The following is a 23,581-nucleotide window of genomic DNA, read 5'->3' as shown; positions in this document are numbered from 1 at the left end:
CCTAGCCAAAATATCAACCGAATGTCTTCAGAGAAAACAGAACTTTTCAGCAATAATTTGGTTTCTCTCTCTTGAGCTGAATGATACAAAATCTCTCTCTCTTGCACCGACACCAGAGTTTAAAAAAACAAAACAAAACCAACCTGCCTAGAGACAGTGAATAAACTTGCTTTGTTTACACACCTTTAAAAAAAAGATGCATGGTGCGGCCTGGAGGGTTGGTATCTGTTACCATGCTTTGTCTTCAACTGCTGGTTATCTGCACAAATTGGTTCCCATGGGCAGGGAAGCCAAGTCCACCTGTGGGGGATGAGTGGACCGGGGTGCTCTATGGTTCTGTATCTCAAGGCTGAGCTCTCATGAGGATTTGCTGATGTCAAAGTGCTGAAGATGAATTCTTGGGTTCCCCACCTTCCTCACAAGCTGCTCTCAGGAGATGTTTTGGGGCACTCTGTCACACACATGGCTGTGACTGAGCGGTGAGTTTAGATTTTGTAGGTAGGGACTAACAGAGGACACACCTAAAAAGGTGGAGAGCTGGCATGCTCCCTCGAGCCTTCCCTCTAGAAGAAATCAGACCAAAAATTACTCTTATCACAAAAAAAAAAAAAATCTCCAGAATTGTATGCTGTGGTCAAGTGCCAAGTTTGGAAAACATCAACCTCAACACAGGAATTTGGAGAAAAGTATGACTTCAAGCAAATACCTTCCCATAAAAAATGGTAAAATGCATAGCTTTAGCTACCACCAAAGCAAACAATGAAGACGCTGGAATTACTAAAAGCCTGTTTGTTCAGTTGCAAGGGTTGATTTGTTTTTCAGTAATAAACTGAGCTGGATGGTGCCACTAATAGATCAGGAGCTTTTGTAGAGCTTTTTTTTCCCCCATACAACAAGACAGACTGCAGACTGCTAACGTAGCTTTGTTTATATGTTCAGTTCAGTCAGCTGATGGCCACTGCCCCATGTGAAGCGAGACACAGATGATTTCTTCCCAGAAAGGGAATTTGTCCAGCCTTATGCAGAGTTCCCGAGAGAGACCACTGGTAATGGCAGACAGCATTTACCTAAAAGTACCTGGTTGCCAGAACAAGATCATCCCATTTCCCTTTGCTGGCTTGGCCAAAAGTCAAGTTCGTTCTTCAAATCCTTTCTTCTTTTTTTTTCCTTTTTTTTTTTTAGATCCTGTGAGCAGTGATTAGCAATTCCTGTACTCGTGTTGCAGCGATGGTGGTGTGATAGCGGTGCACGCCTGCCAGCTCTGTCGCAGTCTAGACACGCAGGCACACATGATGTGCTCACACCCTGTCATCTGACAGGCCTTCAGGTAGCAGAGATGTATATCTCCCCAATGAGGTTTAATAAATGAGGCGCTAAAGCTGTGAAGTACCAAGCACTTCCTAGCCACCCACTTCTTCGTCAGATTAAGCCCTAAATCTCTCTGAATGTGTGTTTCTTTGCTAGGAGAAATATTTAGCATATATTTTAAATCTTTTCTCTTTTACGGCTGCACAATTCAGTTCAGTTGTTGCGAAGCTGTTTCTCAGAGACCAAGAATAATAATGTAAAAACTAGAAAGTTAATGTAAGACCCAGTGATGATCAAGCAACTCGTCAGTGTTTCAGATGGACTCATTTTCAAACATAGTCAGCTACGGCTGGGATACTTGGAGAAGTCAGCTCAGTTTTCAGATTGTCCCTTCAGTCTTCACTTCTCATACTTTTCTTTGGTTTTTTTATTCTCCACTCCTTTTACATCTCTGTTCTTCCTAGCTCGTTCTTCCTAGCTCTTTCTTCCCTTCTTATACGGCTTTCTTCTCTTTTCTTGCTAATGCTGTCGGCTGCAGCCATAGCACAAGCAGATCCAAACATTTTCTGTGTCAGCCCTCCAGGAATATGTAGTCTAAGGCCCAAGAGCTGAGGAGGAAGAACGCAAAGGACCAGCGCATCACAGTACAGCCACCTTTTAGTCATTACCCCAGCCTTGGTGGGTTTGGATTCCTCTAACCGCAGGCCTGATCCTCGGTGCCCCTGAAGTCTATTTACAACGTGTTTAATAATTTCCACCAGCTGGCCCTTATTGAGAGTGTCACTCAATATTTATGTAACAATTTCATGTATCAAATAACATGGCAAAAAACTCTGTCCTAACCAACGTTATTGTTTTTAGGCTGATAAATTTTTGTTTTTAATTAACAATTAACTGTTGTCAGCCGTTTTCCTCTGGAGGTTCTCAAAACCCTGTTGGGGATGAGCATTTAAACCTCCTTTCTCCCCAGCAGAGTTTGGATCAGGCATCCAGTGCTGAAACACAGTGTTTGAAGTTCACTTTTCACTTCTAGGATCAACAACCTGGAAACAAAGGAGTGCAATTAAAGCTAACATCCCACATGGTTTAAAAAAAAAATTGTGAATGGCTTCGAAACCTGACATTTCAACTGGGAGTGTAGTTGATTTAATAACAACAAAAAAAGCAACAATCACATGAGGACGCTGCAGTCATATGATTTTTTGCATAGTCAGTCACAGCTTTGACTTTGATTTATGCTCCCTCTCATTTCTGCCAGAAGATGAGGGCTTAGTTTAAACAAGCCTGGTATCCCTGAGGCTATTGCCTTCACCCTTTTCCTTGGCTGGCAGTAGGGGGGAGGGTTGGCTCCAGCCAGGAGGGTACTGAAGCATGAAGTCTACATATGCAAGATGCATAAGACTGGACATCAGAGCCTGTGTTACTAAGAGAAATGCTGGCTGCGGCGCTCTGGGTAGTGACAATAATTTACGCAGCTAATAGAAAATGCTAGAAAAATAGAAGAAACTAAGAACAAATAAAAAAATAAAAATAATAAGTAGTCACAGTTCTAAAATCTCCTTCCATTGGGCAATCTCTTCATTCTGTTGACAATGCCTTGGACTTACAGACTTCGACCTACACTGCCCAAAATAAAAATGGTTTAGTGTTGCCCAACTTGCTGGTTTCTGGCTAGCCACTGTCTTACTTGCCAGTGCTATACTTTGGGATCACTGAAACCACCAGCAAACTCCTGTCTTAAGGACCATATACTTGCTTCTGTGCCATATCATCTCACCCAAATTCCTTCTTTGCAGCAAACAAAAGCAAGAAACTTCACAAGGCTGCCAGGGCTGCAACGAAATTCAGTTGCTGCACTGCCTGCAGAAGAACACCTGGGCTGGTGAAGCATGTTGAACCTGAATTTAAACCACTAAGTGCAATGTTTGTCAATCTGCCTGTATTACCCTACTCCTCTGCAACCATTGGTTATACCTTGTTATTAGGTCTCTACATATCATTAAGTATATACAGTGAAGTACTTGTCTGTGTGTAGGTCATGGCAACTTGTGAGCTAGATATTGACTGGCCATCACTACACATGGTCTGTGATTGCACCTCTAACCATGGGCACATCGTATTGTGCAGCCATGGTCAGATGGTACATGCATGTGCCTGCTAAATGTTTAAATAACATTGTCCTTATCAGAAAACTCTAATCAGAGTCCAGGGATGTATTAGAATCAGCCAGTCTCTGTAGCGATGGGTCCATCAAATGCAGTGAGCTGTTGCAGTAACACTTGCAAATCAGGCTGAGGCAAGTGTTAATTTGAATTTCTGGAAATAAACGTTCCTAATTTAAAAACAAATTAAGTACAAAAATTGATCATAGTGCAAAACTAGTATAAAAATGCCTGCAAGGTAAATGGTGTGGCTCTAAACAGGTCTCAGAAATCCCAGGGAATGCTGAAAGCAAAGGGAGTGAGTCATAAGCACATGAGCTGAAAGAAGCTGAAGACAAAATCATGCATCTCTGCTTAATTCCATCACATGATGAGTCCTGGGGCCCTTCATTTAATCGGAGAGCAGAGCAGCGGAGAAACTTCATTCTCACTTCTCAGTGGGGACCGGAGGAGTTACTGTGTGCAGGCACGGGGCACTCTCTGCTCCTCTGTGCGCGCTGAGCCGACGCAGGGTCTCCGGCACCATGAGCAGTGTTCGCCGCCACCTTGGATTCCTGCTCCTGGCTGAAGTGGTGCTGTGTGCTGCTGCCATACGTGAGTGCTTCCTTCACCCCATCTTCTCCCCCGCCTCCATGTTTTCAATGTCCTGAGCCAGTGCGGTAAAAACGGCTGCTCCTTGCATGTGCAGTGGTTGCTGGAGCTGTGCTTGGGAACTGGTAGGCAGCAGGCTAGCTCCACCTCAGGGCTGCCTGGCTCTGGGTGGAAATGTCACCTGAGCTGGAGAAATATGTGGAGAGCCATTCAGTTATCTATTTCTTGCGCTCCATAGATACACAGAGCTGATTGGAACTAAGCCTTGGTTCATTTCAACAAATTCCTAACAATATTTCCCGGGCTCAAGTGTGTCTAAAACGGCAGACGCTGAATGGACTTCTCCCAGTTTGCTCAGCTCAGCTGTGGCTGGGACAGGCCATGTCAGACGCAGTGCTCCCTGCCAGGACACCCAGACCCGTGGATCCCCAGCCTCAGGGAGCCCAGTCAAGGAATTAGATCCTCAAGCCACAATGGGCAGGCACTGGACTGGTCCTCTGCTTCTTTCCAGGCTCCCAGCTTGACTCAAGTCTTAGGATGACTCCCCGAGCTCAGGGCTGGGAACCCAGAAATGGGATTTCAGGCTCAGATTCCAGAATCTACAGTAAGGAAACTGAAGACCTTAAAAGCTGAGGTCCAGCTGAGCATCCATCTAGCCTTGTACCTGTCTCCAATGGGGAACAGTAATGGATGTATAACTGAGCAAGTGTATACTGGTATTTACTCAGGACACTTTCCCAGCCTCAGATGATTTATAGCACCAGAACTGCCTCTGTCAGATGCAGAGTCATTGTATTTAACAGTTTTTGCTGGACTTTTCTTCCATCTGTTCATGCACTTGGGTTTTGATTGCAACCCGTGTAAATGTTTGGCACACTCAACATCCTGCCAGCAAGAAATTTCACACCTTAACTGTGCTTTACATGAAGAAATACCTTTTATGTGCTTAGAACCTGTAACCTGCTGTTTTCATTTGATTCTTCTTAACTTTTGTACTTTCAGAAATAGTGACAAATTGCTTCTTCCTCCATGCTGTTCATGATTTTGTTCTTATATTCTCCCCTGCCACCTCTTCTTCAGGCTCAAGACACAGACTATTTAGCTGTTCCTCATATGGAAACAATTCTATCCCTTTGTAACATCCTCGCCAGCTTTCTCTGTATTTTTTCATTTCTCTTATAGCCTGCTCGAGCTGCAGACAACAGAACAGCATACGGTATTCAAGACGAACACACATGGAATTATACAATGCTGTAATGGCATTTTCACCTTCGTTCTCTATCTAGCCTTTTCCTAGTTTTTCAACTACCAACGAGCACTGCATTCAAAACTGTAAAGCTACAAGATCTCATTTCTGCATGGCAATAGCTAGTTTAGAGCCCCTCGTTCTGTAAGTAAAGTTACATTTGACTATGCTGAATTTCATATAGTTTTATTGAGTCATTGAGTCTCATACAGTTTTCCCTTCTACTACTTTAAGACACCATCTTCAGCAAATTAAAGGCCTTTACCCACATTCCAGATTATGAACATTTTATATTATTTCAACAATTGAGAAAACTGGCAACTTAATAATAACTTTTGGTTCGTATATCCTAACCAATTATTTATTCATGTGAAATCCTTCATCCTCATCCCACGGTAACTTAGTTCCTTTATGTGCCTTTAGCAAGGGACCTCATCAAATGCTGTCTGGAACTCAAGCAGACTATAACAAGCAGGTCAGCCTTGTTCCCATGCTCTCTGGCTCCCTCAGTGAAACTCGAATATATTTGTGAGGCATGCACTCATTTTACGGCACATCATATTAATCCACTGTATCTGCTAATTCTGTTCTTCACTGCTGTTTCTACCAGCTTCTCCAATTTGAGCCTCAAACTTTTCGTAATCCTCTAAATCTTCCCTGGAAGTGTTTTTAAAAACTGTCATCACATTTGCCAACTTTTGTTTCTCGGCCACTGAAGCAGTTTTAAGCAAGATGTTACATGCTATGGTTAATAGCTCGTTTATTTCACTCTTGAATAAGTTCCAGACTTTTTGAGCCTCTCAATCTAGACAACTTCTTCATTTTGCTGATTTGTTCTATAATTATTTTTTTTGTGCCAACACTTCATTTTGAGAGACATTCTCCATCACTGTAAAGGAAAATTCTAGCACAGAAACCTCTTATGCTCCTCCTTTGTAAATGAACATGTAAACTAAAGTAATATTGACTTTTGTCCTTTATCTTCCCTGAATGCTTTTTTATATCTACATATCTTTTGGCCCCACAGACTTTCTGGCAAGCTTTCCACTACTTTTGTATTTGAAAGAAAAAAAGATTAATTAGTAGTTTTTATGGTTTTGCAAGTTGTTCGCCAAATTCCTTTTTGTCCTGCTTTACTATGTTTCTACATGTATCTTCAGAGAGTTTACATTATTTTCTATCTTCGTAGCTTGGCCGTAACATCAGCCTTTTCACTTCTAATACACTTTCATCCTCTTTACCTGGGTCATCTTTTTATTGCTGTTGTTCTAACATTGGCTTTCGTTCTCTCTTTCATGGCTAACACACTGTCCCAGAAAATGCTGAACTTCTTGTCTTTGCTACATTTTTCACCAAAATGAAAACCAGAATGAGGAAGAAATTCAATCGGAGTATAAGATCTTTTCTCCTATGATCTCCTCACCAAAACTATTACAGTAATCATTTTCTTGGAGTGTAATATTACTCTGTCTATTTCAAACTGAATTGCCCTAATTTTGATTATGACTGTTCTTGAGTGTTTTTCATTGTTAAAGAAGAAATACATTAAAGCTTTTTGTTCCTTTAAATTCAGCAATGGAAGATCTTCAGTTCCATGTGTTAGTGCTGAAGTCTTTGCTCATCTGAAAAAATGTCTTTGTCTTGTCCTGAAGCTTGTGAATTGTTTTATATTCAACTGAAATAAACAAAGCACATCAGGGAGGCATGGAAATGCCTAAGGAGGCTGTGATTTAGAAGCAGTGACCACAGTTATTACCAAAGCTGGACAAGAAAATTACTTCTGAATTCAAGGATTGTTATTGAAAATTCAAAATTAAAAGCATTTATAAAATTTAAAGTGCTCCAGCTCTTTTTGATGAATTGAGCATTTGGGAAAAAAACAATGATTGAAATGTTTTGATCTGACAAAATCAAAACATTTTTATTCATTAAATAATTTTTAGATAAAATCAAAGAGAATGGGAAAAAGAAATTAGGAAAAATCCCTAGCCACTTACTTTCAAATATGATGACACATTAATTTAATGACCTAAAATGTAATTGAACTTGATAAGCCTTTGTGAAATACTTTTATAGTTGCTAATCTGTTTTTTTTTTCCTGAGAAAAGTTTCTGAAGGACAACATTACCCAATTCTTCTGACCAAGACTGAAAACAATACAGCATGTGACACAGGCCGTTAAGTAAATGCCACTCATGATGCTATGCTTTGCTCACATCAAAATATATTAAATCTGCAGGAAAGACTTGAGTCAAGTGATTTAAGTGAGACTGTGGGGAGTTCCTGTAGGGCTAAAGACCGTGGGAGAGTATGTCTGAGTGCAAAATCTGTTCTCCTCAAACCTTTTAGTCCTCAAGACTGGGGAGAGAGCTACCAGCATCATTTCAGAGTGACCATTGAGATGGGACTGGCCAAGGGATGTCCTTCCTGCCCAGCAGAAATCTCACTGGGCAATGAAACATCAAGAGGAAGCAGCTCCTGCCTCTTCTGCAGCGCTATTTCTCTGGTTCTCCCTTGTGGTAAAATTAGGAGTCACATGGCCATAAAGACCGTGCTTAGACTAGCTACACCTGCTCTGTGCCTTTTCCAAAACTCAGAGAAATTCCAACACAGCCAGTTACATTACAGTGCACAGGGCCATTCTTGCTCTTCTCACAGGTCTCTCGATTCAGCTCTTTGTTGCACTTGGGTGTAAATCTCAGAAGCATTCAGCATCAGCAACCTTTAAAATAAAGCCATGAAAAGCAGAAATCCTAACTCCCTTGATGTTGTGACAGAATGGCATGCCCAGCAGTTACCTGATTAACGTGACAGAGCTGTTTAAAGCCACCAGGCTTTAATGGAACTCTGCCTATGAGCCTACTTATGAGCATATTTTTATGGCATCCTATAGCGGTTGACATGTTCCTACAGGTTACTTGGATATTTACTTTGCTTTTCATCATGTGTACTTTGAGACAGAAAGAGGGATCCTAGAAGGCCTGGGAAAAGTTTGAGCCCACCATCTGTAGTAATATGAGAAGAAAGAGGTTATTAAGCCATTTTAAAGTAATAGGCATGAAGCTAATGTGTTTTTGTTGTTATATTATAAACACATTGAATTTACTATTCAGCTCTAAATTTCCTTTTCTGGAAATACCAGCTTCTGATACAATTGCTTCCACCCCTCCCACCCAAACCACCAGCCAACTCACCAAAGAAGCTTCACTGGGTCAAAATTAATTCCTGGTGTAACTTCCACTAGAGCACAACTCAGACACAGAGTGAATTTATCCTATTAGCCTTCTAGTCACAGATTTATTACTAGGCAAGCACAAAGCAGTCAGCAATCAAGCAACCTCTGTACAACTAGCCTGATTGTTGCTGGGTTATGTCCATACAATTAAATAATTGCTCTGATATGGTCAGAATGTTGTAAACCTTTTTATTCTTCCTCTGGAAAGTTTGCAATAGAGCAAGTAGCAAAAATGTCAGTCTGTCAGTGGTGGAGTTGTTTTTATGTTGGTTATAGCTGATGTGTTTATAGCTGCAATGGTAAAATTCTGTAACTTCCTACTGGTGAGAAGTTTTCTAATCAGTACAAGAATATAGTCATAATAAGAGGGCTGTTCAGCACAAGAGCAATGTCTTATAGGGTGGTAGGGAAAATGCTATTACATTACATGTTAATTTTTCTCTCTAGGGTTTCAGGATGTGCTGAGCCATGGAAGAACTTCTCCTGTCACATCCTACAAGAAGCTACAGGGCTGGTCTAGTGATCAAAATAAATGGAATGAAAAGCTTTATCCTTTCTGGGAGGAAGGAGATCCCAGATGGAAGGATTGCTGGAAAGGTGATTGCACATATGCATTTCAAAGACACTGAGAAAACTGGCCAGAAAATCCACCTCACTGAAGAGTTGCAGTTGCTATAGTGCTTTTTCATAGGCACAATATCCACCACTGCTGCAAGGAATAGCAAATTAGAGACAATTGGCTTTGATACCATTCCCAGTACGTTGTCTGGGGAAGCAGAACAGTGAGTTGTTACAGTAAATGTTTTCCCATGACTCATAGTCTCAGATATTAATGCTTATTAACAAGTATTGATGACCAGAGCTCTAGGACAATTAATTATTTGAAACATGCCCTAGAGGACAGGTAGCTTCAACTGCTATCTCAGCAGGGCTTTGTGGGCTTCAGTTTGATAACTTTGGTGAAGACCATTTTTATTATCACTGGGTCTGAGCTGAGGTCTAAAAGCTATATCCCTGGGGAGAAACAAAAATTTTCCTCTTTGAAATATATTGACCCCCATGGGTAAAAACCCCATATTCTTAGCTTTAAGAAGGAAATGAATGACAGACCAATAAGTGATGTGGCAGAATATGATGAGTCCCTCTGATTATTCTAAGTTGGGGTTTTGATAAGAGTACAAGTGACTTAAGAGCACAGACCCCCTTGCAAACAGAGGAATCAATAAAGCATTTCTAATGTAAATAGTGCACAGTTGAAGGTAGCTGCTGCTCTGATGCATCCTTTACTGCAGTGAAAACAAATTTTCTTTTCTACAGGTGGAAGGGTGACAGTCAAATTGGGCACTGATAGCCCAGCACTGGTAGGATCCAACGTGACCTTTTTTGCGACTCTCCAGTTTCCCAAATGCCAGAAAGAAGATGATGATGGCAACATAATATATGAGAGAAACTGTACCCAGGGTAGGTAATGGCAATCTCCCCGCACTATACACGTCTGACTATGGTGCTGGTGTGAACACGTCATGAATCTTTGAACACATCAGAGGCACACCCTATGAACAACTGCCATGTTGCTTTTAACTGATAGCTACACTCATGTCTAACCTGTGCCACACCAGCTTCTTTCCTCAGAAGATCACTGTGGTATTTTTACTGTTCTGCACCTGCTATATATAAAGACCAGGTAATTTAAGATTTGACTTCGCTATAAAATCACCTTCTCAAAACAGTGACGTTAATTTGGCTTCCTAGCAAAACTGTTACTGCTTTTCAGCTCAGTCACAAGGTTGCAGTCACACTGTTCCCTTCCAAATTTATAAGGCTGTCAATTTACAAAATTGAGTCTTATTTTTTCCAGTTAGGAATTGCAGAACTCACTAACTGTCATCTGCATCTTGAAAAAACCTCAAGAAAGAGTAACTCTCACATTCCCACATTTTAAGAATTAAAAACAAATAAGAAAATAAATAATTTAAAAATAAAGCAATCTTTTAATCAGAGAATCACTTTTTTCATCTTATTTACTGTTACACAGAGCAAAAAACCTAACATAATTCCAATGTTTGAAGTGCCGGATCTAGAGTGAAACAGGCTGTTGTACCTTTCTTCCTCGGAATTCATAGATGTTCAAAAATTCTTTTGCTGATCAAGGTAATTTTCATCTCAAGGCATATCAGCAAATTTTCTATCATCAGCCTGAGTTCTACTTTTTGACTGTCTAATGTTTTGTTAACTGCTGATATCCATTCTCTACTTAATATCTGCTGTGCTGTTTGGGGAAGGAAGCTGTCCTTTTATTATCCAGAAAGGAACCGAAATTCATGTCCAAGTTATTTAAAGGTGCCACAGAAAACTCTTCTGATAAAACAAACTAAGTCACTTCCTCACAGTGCTTCCACAGCTGCTATTTCTACTTAAAATTTTTAGATTCTGCTTGCCAAATGTTCAGGTAGCTTCATTAACTCCAGTGAAACAGTGGCATCCTTTGCAGTTGACAGCAAGTTTGTGGCAAGCAATTTTAAATTGTGTCTGGCCCATGAGACAGCAAGATTTTTTTATGCTTCTAAATAAAACAACACCAAGCCAAAACAATTTGGTGTTTCCATTAAAAACCAAACAAAACACAATCTTAGAAAAACCAAATGTCAGTCTAAAAACACCCCACTTAAAGTGTTGTTTAAGTGCAATAACTGCTGTAACCTGGGGTGTCTGCCTCCTGTTTTCCTGACTTTCTGCACATTTCTCAGCTGACTGGGAACATGTCCTATTTCTACACTTAGATCCTCCAGCTTCCCAGGATCAGCAACTCTATGTCTACAACTGGACTGAATGGATTGACAACTGTGGCTGGGAAAACTGCACGAGCAACCACAGCCATAATGTGTTCCCAGATGGGAGACCTTTCCCTCATTATCCTGGCTGGAGGAGAAGGAATTTTGTCTACGTTTTTCACACGTTTGGTTAGTACTGCAACACATCCCTTGGTTTAGCTGATGCTGCAAAGCTTATATTCGTTCTCTACACTAACTCATTTGTTGAGTATGTTTTATTAAAAGTCCTTTAAAAAGGACTCCATGCTCTTGAGTGGAGATCCTGAACTCATTCCCCGCTTTCCAGAGAGGCCATCAGCTGCTAAGTCTGGAAATCATGGATTCCAGCACCCCCAGCCATAATGTGTTCCCAGATGGGAGACCTTTCCCTCATTATCCTGGCTGGAGGAGAAGGAATTTTGTCTACGTTTTTCACACGTTTGGTTAGTACTGCAACACATCCCTTGGTTTAGCTGATGCTGCAAAGCTTATATTCGTTCTCTACACTAACTCATTTGTTGAGTATGTTTTATTAAAAGTCCTTTAAAAAGGACTCCATGCTCTTGAGTGGAGATCCTGAACTCATTCCCCGCTTTCCAGAGAGGCCATCAGCTGCTAAGTCTGGAAATCATGGATTACCAGGAGATTCTTTTTAAATCTGCATTCACAGTACTACCACTGAAGAAAATTAATTTCCTTTCAGTAGTACTCACGATCCTTTTCTAGGAAAACAGAAGGTCCGAGCAGGTCGGTCAGATGATTTGTTGACTGCTCGCTGCCACTTCGGATTAGTAAATTTAAGAGACACCATAGTGCTGTATATCTTCAGATCAGTTTAACAGTGCAGCACTTCTTGCCTCTGGGGAGGTGAAAACTGCCACTGACTGTGTGGCACTGATCTGGTCACAGATGCTGATTCTCAGTTTCTAGCTTCTGAATATGTAACGGTTGGGCTATTCCTGACATTGGCTGCATACTAAATCCTAATATCCTAAGTTAGCTTGGCTAAATCAATATTATCATCAGTATCAACGTAACTAATAATAGTAATGTCCCAAATTTTACGTAGAGGTGATACTATTTATCTACCTCAATCAGCTGTTACAAAGACAAATAAGCAAATGTATACTAAGGGCTCTAGGGTACGAAGCAAGAGGTATTATACCTTCTTGCTACACAGAAAGCATACAAACACAAGATCACTTCAAATGCCTAAGAAGTAACACTATCTACTACATAATCCTAATGACTTAACATATTGTAATTGCTTTGGAAAGATGTAGGTGCCTTGGCAGATTTTTCTTACGTTAGTGGCATTTGGGACATCTTCCTGACACCTTTGAAAAAACCCAGAAATAATGGGAGTAAGAACACTGTAAAAGTATTCAGTCCTCCCAAAATGCCTGCCAGATAAGTGAAAGACAATTCTAAACTATTCATTTTGATTTAGACAATCCAAGATTCACAGAGATGTTGCTTCTCTTAAAACAACTTGCAGCTAGGTTTAAGGGGAAAACATAAGTTCATGTTCTGTTTCAGGTCACTACTACCAAACAACTGGACGATCTGCAGCAACATTTTCAGTCAACACAGCAAATATCACTCTTGGCAAACACACGATGGCGGTATCCATTTACAGGAGAGGGCACTCAGCACACGTTCCAATTGCAAGAGCAAGTGTCAATTATGTTGTAACAGGTGAGCGCGCTGGAATAAACTGTAGTAAAATACTGGGGGTATTTGTTGTTTAGGTGTTAAAAGGATTCAGCACAAGCATCATCTGGCATGAAAAGAAGACATTGGCATGAGAAGGGTTTTTAATATGAATGTGGAATCTCTGGTAAATTGCCTTGAGTAGTGTAATTTACCTCTGTATCTAGCTCAGTTGTGACACCTCTACTTTGTAATGAAAAATGATTTTCGAGAGGAAATGCAATCTTCCACAGATGCCTGCAATTCCTCATTTGTTGCCATACTTTTCTGGGTAACTATTTCCTACTGACATTCTCTCCTCAGATGAGTAAATCGAATTAAAGTAGAAACCTGTATTAAAGATATTAATGTCTCACATTCTGACTGTTGCTGTTCAGGGACTTTGGAGCTGTTTGCTGTTTGCAGCCAGGTTATGTATGCTTTATTTATTTACTTCTTTCTTTTTCCCCTCCAGACAAAATTCCAATATTTGTGAGTATGTTCCAAAAACATGACGGCAACATCTCAGACTCCATTTTTATCAAAGACTCACCAATCACATTTGTTGTGAAGATCCACGATCCCAGCTACTATCTTAATAATTCTGCCATCTCTTACAAATGGAACTTTGGAGATGGTAGTGGCTTATTTGTAGCCAGCGGTTCCACTACATCTCACACCTACACTCTGCAAGGAAACTTCACTCTGAATTTAACTGTCCAAGCCATTATACCTGTACCTTGCAGGCCAGTAACACCCACTGCATCACTGCCCACCTCAGCAGGTAAGAGTTTATCAAACAGCAGTAATATTAGGAGCTATGCTAAAACTCTAAATCCTGATATTTTAACTTCATATTTTTACAAGTTTTGCTCTCATCAATGAAAGAACTGCAAGGCTCTGCAAACCCTCTATAAATTGGTTTAGAGACAGAATAAATAAGTATAAACTCTTCTATGATTCTATGGTAGGCATCACTTCAACACATTTAACGCATTACACACCCAGTTCTACCACCACAGTGACAGCATACAGAGGTCTTCAGGGGGGCATGCAGTGCATACAAATTTGGTTTTATACCCTCTACCACACCAGGTCAAGTGGTTTTATCCTTGCCTACTCAGGGTCATCTTCTGAGGTAAGACGTAAATTTTAAGTGAGAAAGAGGTATTTCGGAACACTGTTATAGCCCGTTCCTTTCTGGTTTGCATTAACTTCCACCCCAAATTAAATGAGATTGGATTGAACTAGAAAAAAAACTTACTTATATTCCAAAAAAAGGGATTTCCACATGGCATTAACCCAGAATGGCTTTTCCACTTTAAATTTATGCACTATCGTGTTTCGAATAACTTTCATTATGTTCAGCATTGGTTTATCATCTCAGAGGGTTTTAAGGTTTGCAAAAGGCCTGCAGTTTCAGCCTGGATAGTTATACTACTACTACTACTACTATTAAATTGTAAATGTGGCTATATTTTTCATATTTCAGAATTTTAATATGAGCTTTTACCAAAATGTTGAGTGAGAATGAAAAATGAAAGGAAAGATATAATTTTCACCACTTCCCCTCTTCATTTTTCCACTAGCTGTAACGTAGAGCAATGGGAAAATACCTGCTTTTAAAGAGAGCATTTTAAACCTTTTATTGGCCTTTGGATTTCTTCTATAATTGACTTGGGAATTTTAAAGAAGTGTTTAATTATATCAAACCTTGCAGTCTCACTTTTATTTCACAGAGATGGGTGACTAGCAAGGTGGGTTTTAGAGTGAGGCTACCCAGGCCACTCCAGAGTTCTACAGCTGGGCATATGTTTTCTTTAAGGCTTATTACCAATATCCCATACAGATACATACATGACTGTGCAGCTGCAAACCAAAGTCACTAATGACCTGTGTAACGAATGCAGTTGAAGCATATGGCCATGTTCAGAATACCTCTAAGCAGAACTTGTTCTAAAGCTGCATATCTATTCTTTCTGCCTCAACTCAACAGTAATGACCGGAGCATCTTCTAATTCAGACTCTTCTACCACTGTCGAGTCAATGGAAGACAATCCTGATGGAGGTTGCCATATTTACAGAAATGGATACTATAGAACTGGTATCTCTGTTGTAGGTAAGGACATGGGTCAACACCTAAACAGAGGAATGGAGTTTATAATGTACAACAACGTATAGTAGAGATAATGTTTATTTAGGCTCCTTTTTATCAAATGTGTGAGACCCACAATGAGATCCATCTCTTGGGACTTAGCTGGCATTTTTAAAGATTAATATACAGACAGCTAACTGGCTGACTTTGGTTTCTTTATGCGCTCTGCCAGGACCTAGCGGCAGAGGTTATGGCCCCTTGGTTTCAGACGCATGGGGCTGGGCCTTGGTCTGGATGCCTGCCCCCATGGCTACATGTGGTGTTTCCAGGCACTTAGGCTAGAAAATGGCTGGTGGGGGTGTGCACCATATCACTACTTCCTATATCATCAGCCTCTGAACCTGCCACACTTGAAGCATACTGGCCTGGGGTGGTCACAGAAGGATGAATTGACCTTGGCATGCGCAGAAGTCATGGGATGGGTAGCGGCATAGGAAAGTGATTTAGTAAAATAAATAAGTAAATAATAATAATGGAAAAATAAAGCAGAGCAGAAAGGAGCATCCTCCCAGGGAAAGCACTGGAAAATTTCTCAGCTTTCAAACACTTCAAGAGGAGTGCTAAGGGAGGGAGGAGGTTACGGAAAACAAGACCTGAACTGAGCATCAGCCAAACACTTGAGGTTCTGTACACACAGACTTCAGAGCTTGTCATGTGTCCTACCGTTGACATCTGTTTCCTCTCCCAGAGGGAATCCTTGAGGTAAATATTATTCAGATGACGAGCATCCAGATGACAGGAAGTCAAGCTGAAAACTCACTGGTTGACTTTGTTGTTACCTGCCAAGGGAGGTAAGTGTGTGAATGAAACTGTCAATCTTCCTTCTTTAAAAATAATTAGGTGCTGGAACGCTGTCTGCACTTAGATGCAGCTGCATGAACAAAAGTTGGGAACTGCAGTATTTCTATTTCTGGACTGGAACTAAAGATAATGCAAGTCTCTTTTGTAAACTATAGCAACAGAGGTTACTGCCAGGCTCTTAGGATTCAGAGCAAATGTCAAGCCTCAGTAAAAATAAGAGAACTAGATAGCAGGGAGAAACAATTCTATATTTTCCTGGCCCAGACAAGATTTCAGCACTTACTGTAAAATGGGAAGCAGCCTACTGAAATTGGAAGGAAACCCTTTCTTTTTGGCTGTGATTTTTTGACACTTAGAGTAAATGGGTGTGTTCAAGCCATTTCTTGGACAGGAAAATGTTGCACTAATATTCCTAGCTCCTAGGAGGGGATTAGAGTTGAGGGGACTGAGAAGTACAAGATTCATCCTGGTAATGCAAGTGAGAAACAGTTAACCTCTCTTAAGCTAGATTTTTTTTAGCTCTTAAGTTCACTTTTTCAGCACATGATACTACATATAAGAATCTGCATTCCTTTCTTAATGATGTGCATTAAAGGTAACAAGACTTTATAAGCTGATTTGAGGCAGGTCATTCTGCGATCAATGTAAGATGTTAAACGACATGTAAAACAAGCAGATAATTTTATAGATTGTATATATGTATTTCATATAAACCCCACATGTATGTATATATAAAATGTATAGGTATGTATAAAATATATACATAAATGTATTAATAAAACACTCTTAAATCACTATAGTGCCACTGATTTCAGTAAACAGGCACCAGCATAAAATGGGGGCATCAGTACAATGTGTCAACGAACTGGGCTAACAGGAATCCACAGATGCGATGTGCTCTCTCTTCCCATCCCAGTCTCCCCACAGATGTCTGCACAGTAGTTTCTGACCCCACGTGCCAGGTGTCCAAGAGTGTGGTTTGCGAGCCCATCATTGTCGCTGATAAATGCTTACTCACCATCAGGAGAGCTTTTGAGGAACCTGGAACATACTGTATAAACATCACCTTGGGAGATGACACAAGCCAAGCCCTTGCCAGTACGCTGATTTCCGTAAATGGAGGTGAGTCCACACAGAGCAGATGCAGGTCGTCTGTGAATAGCTTCTCCCTGCGGTCATTTCCCTGCAGGGGGGAAGAGCACAGGAATTTATATGGGGTTTTTATTATGCCTGGAGGCCTCAGCTGAGACTGTGCCAACTAGAACTTGGTTTGATTTATGTTTACGATCCAGTGAGTACAGTAATTATACAAACCCTTCAGTATCACGGAATATGAAGAGTTCTTAAGCCATAATGTGTATTTTTCCACAGAATAATACTGTTGAGCAGAAAAGCAGGTGGGGGACATGCCAGCCAGCCTGCTCCACACATGGAAAAATAGGAGAGACTGAGAGGAATTGAGCTCACTTGAGATAGAATCAAAGTCTGAAGCTGAGCTGGCTGCCCTGGGACCTCTTTGTAGCCCATTGACTTTGACCAGGTTTCTGTTTCTATATGAGGATAAGATGAATCAAGTTCTGGAAAGATCTGTGTAACATTCATTGACTGCAGAGTCTGCCCAGGGTAACTATTTCAGAACAGGACGTTTACCTCTGGTTGGATGAGTATTACGGTGTCTTGCTCGTGGTTATCCAAGCAGTCTTTGGCAGAACGAGGTATTAAACTCAGCCTCAGTCAGAAGTCTAAATGATCATGCTCTCTCTCTGCTCCTACTCCACTGCCCTCCTGACCTCAAACTGCAATGTCCTAGTGACTCTTCTGAACTCTTTAATTACTATCAGCCAAGCAACTAACCCTCTGCGGTCATTTGCCACAGTATTTTTGGCTGATTTTATTTAATCTAGGTAATAAATTTAGCTGTACCGAAATCAGCTTGTGATGACTAAGGCACAATGCCTGACCTGTGCATGCCAGCTCCTAAAGACAAAAATCAGAATGCAGTAGGATTTTTCAAAACTGTATTTACAAAGGCTAACTTTAGCCCAACAAGATTGGTCTTCCTAGGTTTCCTCCAGAGGGCAAAGCTAAGTTGTACTTTGGGGCTTCCACTATAATCAAAGCAGAACTAGGATCTAAGAGAGGTTGCTGCTTTGAGTCACCTCCTGGAGGAGCCCATCTAACATTTGCAAACATTTCTCATGTGCCACAATTTTCCACTCATTTCAAGAGAAGGTAAGTATTTATGCATTTCTAAAAATCCCATAATTTCATGCCTGAGTATTTGGTGCCTAAGCATCTGGCCCTTGAAATTTGGCAGGATTGTGCCTGGGTTATGTAGGCATTGCACAAAGCATCCAGTCTTAACTTGCTTAAACTGATGTAGAATGGGTTGCAATCTTATGATTTAGACTCATCCCATCAGTATGTGTTACTTTGCAAATTAGTCCAAAGACCTACCTTATTTGTGAAATAAGGTAAATCCCTACAGGCTCAGAAAAAATATGTGTAAACTAGGAATGAGGTCAAGTCTTCACAAACAACTGTACCAACAAACTGAGAAATCTATGAGGCACATGTACCAAGTAAATGGTAAACCCTGATTTGATATCTTGATTTTCATAGACAGCAATTATAAATGTAAAAACTGAAAAGGTAAGCCAACATGCACCTCTAGGTTACTTCATCGTATAAACACTGTTGTTAGTAAGAGGACCAGGAAAGTGTCTCAGTGTCAGTAAACTCAATGAAAGTACAGCCTGTGGACTGGAAAATAAAGATATTTAACACAAATTTTAAAAAAAATATGTGTAATGATTTGGTTTCTTCCATCAGATACAATGGAATTGGGAATAGATGAGTGAAATGGTTGATGGCAAACAGAAGGCAGAGTTCAATGACAGGCAGAGCCCAAAGCTAATTTCCCAGAATGAGCACATTAAAAAAGCAGAGCCCTCAGCTCTTGGATAAGGCAAACAAGCCTAAGACCATCAAGCTCTCAGCCACGCTCTGCCATCTTAGCGTATGGGACAAGCAACAAACTGTAACATTTAAGAAACTCCTTTTTAATCCCTTTTCTCCTTGGCCATCATCCCTAAGAGGAAGCTGAAGTTGCTTCTAACATTAAAGCTTATAAAGAGACTGCATCTCTCATACTCTCAGCATAAACGTTTCCCTATCAAAGAAATTGGCAAGGAGAAAATTAGCCTCACCTCGTGGGATGCCAGCAAGACCCTCCATTCCCTCCCAGGCTGGAAGGGCAGCTGTGTGTCTCAGGAGCATGGCTCATATGAGAAAATTGGCAAAGCCCAACTCAGACTCTGGTGGAAACAAGAATTAAACAGATTAGGATAGGAAAGCACCACCTCCTGCCAAAGTCACTGACCTCCAATGCTTGGCATATTAGAAGTATTAAGTGTACTTCAATTTCTACAGCAATCAAGTAAAAACAATGTTTTCTTTAGAAAATCTGTCTCACTGTAAAAATGTGGCTTACTTTTAATCAAATTACTTTCTCAACTCTAGGATCATCATCAGGAACAACAGAAGGTGTCTTTATTTTCCTTGGTTTGTTGGCAGTGTTTGCCGCCATCGGGGCTTTTGTCCTTTACAAGTAAGTTGCTAGTTTCTAGGATTAAAAACAGTTCAGGGGACTGTCAAAAATATTAGTTTAAATTAAAAAACCCAAGAACTTAAACTTGTATTAGCTATATTTTTTTTTCTTTTCTATTGTTGTTCACAAATATTCTGGCAAATATTCAAGAAAATGAGATTACTGGCTTGAGCCACAAAACCATTGGAAAATAGGCAGATGTTAAAGTCTTTCATAGAAAATTACATTCTGTGCTCATCAGCACAAATAGTAATACGGGAAGGCCTGGGAACTACATGCAAGCAATAAGCAAGCTCAAACTGCATGATGGGATTTATATATGCAGTAAAACCTAACAAACAGAAATTTGATTTGGCTCTAAAACTCTTACAAGAAATGTTTGCGAATGACTGACAGATCAAGAATTCATCATCAAAATTCTTCATTAAATAATTGGCAAATACATTCTTTGGGAAGAAGGTGCTGGGCATGCAGGAAAGTAGCTCACAGGAGCACATGTTACTGCATTATTAGCTTGGATGTTTCTCAGGGAACTTTGAGACTGCACCAGGACACCTGAGTCAAGTATATGCTCACTGTTCACAGTCAGTGATCAGACAGAAACACCTCCACAGATCAACAGTACTCCACTGAGCAATCGAACCTTCTCATCAGCCAGGCCTCAGTCGCCACTACCGACCCATGGCTGCTAACCATTAGATGGGATTGAAGAGGGAAGGAGGGGAAAGGATATCTGTTATGAACACACGATTAATTCTCTTACACACTGGTCACATGCTAAATGTGGACTTTCATTTAAATGTCTTTCAGCAACTAACTGTGCACATTCCTTGCAGGAGATACAAGCAATACAAGCCTATTGAGAGAAGCGCAGGACAAGGAGAGAACCAGGAAGGACGAACTGCTTACTTCAGCAATTTCAAAGCAATTTTCTTCCCTAGTAGCACTGAGAGAAATCCCCTGCTGAAAAGCAAACCAGGCATCGTTTAAACCTTTAGTCTAACACTGACTCTTAGATTACGTACAGGACTCATATCTGAACTGTACTTTGGTGGGGTTTTCTTGTTGTTATAAAGAAACAGGGGGTAAGGTGAAAGCACATATAGATGTGATGGTAACTTTTGGGGGCTTCGCGCAATTAGAAATAGTAAAATAGTCCTTTGTAGAAAACAGTGAGGTAGTTTTGAGCCAGAGAGCAGGTAAGTGCTCCATGGACATGGGTCAACAGAATGAGGGTCGTAGCAGGAAGGGGGAGCGTTCGACTCCCTTTTTCCCTTCTCTTTCCATTTCTCTCTCTCCTGCGGTAAAGATAGATACATTAATTTCTGCTTGCTCCTCCATCCCTCTGTGTTTGACCACTTAATCAAATAAATGAAAACTCCAACCTAAATAAAGCACTATGCTCCAGTTTCTGCTTTTGCATGATGTAGCTTAAAAAATGTAAACTTCTGCAAGAAAACTGAACAAAAAATGCTTTAAATAGTTCGTTTTCCGTAAGAGCCTTTCTGTTAATATTGAAGTTTACAACCAAAATGAAACTAACTTTCAACTGGGGGCTGGGCAAATGACTTTACGCAATCCATTTCCAAGCACTGAATTCTTTGAAGATCTGTATTTTAATATATTTAGCTTATTTACCATGTATTCGAACATCTCTGATACATAGTTCTCAGTTCCTGATGCAATGTATAAGCGTAAACATGTTTTCCTGGTATCTTAGCAGACCTGTCAAATGCTCATCATTCACAATCTGAATGTAGTCTTCGCTACCACTTCCACAGTGTGTGTGGACATCTGGAAATGACTTGAGGACATAAAAAATGCAGATTGTGACATACCTGTGAGATTAGCTCTTTAGTTATAAAATTCAATGGCCTCTTTTATTCTTTTGTTTCCAGGTTGTCGAACTCTTTTGTGGCCATTTCAGTTATATTATTCAAAGCATCATATTTGCCACTGTTCCATCTTCCTTAGATGTAACATCCTATTATCCAACCATCACTGAGCATATAAAACTATTCTCTGACTTAAACAGGAAACACATTTCCTGCAAAATTTACCATCTGAATGTTATGTCCTCTGTTATCAGTCAGACTGCTGGCAGGAAGAACTGCAATTTGTATTTGTTGCCCAGGCTTGAGGCAGGACAGAGGTTTAGTCAAAAGCTTAAGATGACTTGTAATGTGGCATGAAAAAATAAGGTCTGTCACAGCTATCATGCTTGTGATCAGTGACAATGCAGGCTACCACTGACCAAGGTTATATGCAGAAAGCATCTGGTTTCAGCAAAGCACTGCATGTTAGAAGCTCAGAGATATCTTAGGCTTTTGCACAGAAACAAACTCTTGGGCATATTTTAAGAACTTTTTTTATCCTTTAACATAAGTATACAGAATAGCTTGACTATCTTCCTTTAAATATCATGTCAGAATATTAAAATTGTATGATTTGATTTTACCTTTTCAGCTGTAACTTCCATTTCAGACATCTTTACTTTTATACAATGGAATCTAACTGCTGCATTGACAAATAAACCATCTAAAGACTTTAAAGAGTACTTTTCCTTTGTCTCAGAAAGTGATACTGTCAGACAAGCAACTTGATAAGTTGCCTAATTACTGACAAAACCAGTATCTACCTCCAGAAAACACAACTGGATTCGCCTTAGTCTTAGTTCACTTATGCACATCTGGTACTACCTTTGGTTATCTGCCAGTTTTTGCAGCCTCCCTCCAAGCGTACTCAGCGCCATGGCACCACGAACCTAAGAAGGGAGGAGACATTTTTAGCAATCAGATGACAGCTGAGGAACCCAATTTCAGAACAGATCAGGATACAAATGAACTCCACATCCTTCAAAGGCAAGAACAGCTGACAACAGATTTGTGAATGTCATCAAATGTTACAAGACAGGTTTCAGGCATCCCCTTTGGAGAAGTAACATCAAAGAATGACATCAAACATAAACGTACGTCATCTTTAGAAACAACATCTTTTCAAATATGTCATAAAGAATAATGGAAACATTAGTTGGGTAACAAATTTGTTTAAAATTACTTTAAAACCCCTAAGTATTATTTCAAACCACTTGTTTTGTTTCTTCCCCCTTTTCTTCCTGAACACTTTTTATCGCACACAATTAAGATACTCATCAGATGTGACTTTTTTTCTTACCACAAGTATTTCTAAGCTGAAACTAAGGCTAAAAAACACCAGCCCCTGAAGGAATTGTACAGGAATCAAACTAAACTTTGCAAGAGACATCCAGACACTGTGGCCTATTAGCAAAACTGACCACCTCCAGCATTGTACAGCATAGTGGAATTTCCTTTAAAGCTAAAGCTTTTATCGCTACAGGTCTTTATAATTCACAAGAGTATGCCTTTTAAGTCTTAATACCATTGTTTTACCATCATACTTGGTGAGGGAGGGAAAAACAGTCTGGGCAGTAATTCTTTTATTTTGCTGTCAGTGTAAATGCCAACATCTCCAGGGGAAGGGGGCAGAAGAAAACACTTTTCACCCACGGTAAATACAAATGCTTGAACTTGCTTAAGTCATAGCTTTTTAAGCCCTTGCAACATTCTCCATAGCAAAACAAACATAACAAGGCTACTACTACCCTGCACCCAGTAACGTTACGTGGGAATTACACAAACATAAAATACATTTCCCCAAGGAAAACGTATTCGTTTCAAAGCAGCTGCAGCTTTTTAGGCAAAACCACAGCCTTTAAAAGGGGGGACAAGGCTTGAACTGGGATACGTGATCAGGGTTTATACAGCATTGTTGTGCCCGCTCCTTTCGGAGCTCCTTTCCCCACAAACCACCACAGCGGAGCGCGGGTGACTGGTGCCCGGGTCCCGTCCCTTCCCCCGATTCCTCCCCTTTTACCGCCTCATGGCTCAAGACACCCCCTCAGAAAACACTGCCGAGGGGCGCAACACGGCGACGGAGGGAGGGAGGCCGAG

General features: G+C 40.5%; 1 protein-coding gene across 1 annotated transcript; it reads left to right on the top strand.

Moving 5' to 3' along the window:
• The first annotated feature begins 3,994 nt into the window (after nt 1–3,994).
• On the top strand, nt 3,995–20,600 carry GPNMB (glycoprotein nmb). The gene is made up of 11 exons (XM_009638676.2): nt 3,995–4,064; nt 8,990–9,139; nt 9,860–10,003; nt 11,323–11,502; nt 12,892–13,050; nt 13,520–13,828; nt 15,041–15,163; nt 15,888–15,990; nt 16,917–17,122; nt 19,523–19,610; nt 20,447–20,600. The coding sequence occupies exons 1-11, from the start codon at nt 3,995–3,997 to the stop codon at nt 20,598–20,600; spliced, it is 1,686 nt and encodes a 561-aa protein (XP_009636971.1).
• The last annotated feature ends 2,981 nt before the right edge of the window (nt 20,601–23,581 follow it).

This window comes from Egretta garzetta, unplaced genomic scaffold, assembly GCF_000687185.1.
Source record: "Egretta garzetta isolate BGI_Z169 unplaced genomic scaffold, ASM68718v1 scaffold94, whole genome shotgun sequence".
NCBI classification, from domain to species: Eukaryota; Metazoa; Chordata; class Aves; order Pelecaniformes; family Ardeidae; genus Egretta; species Egretta garzetta.
Note: the sequence above shows the minus strand (reverse complement) of the source record. Positions and strands in the feature narration are given on the sequence as shown.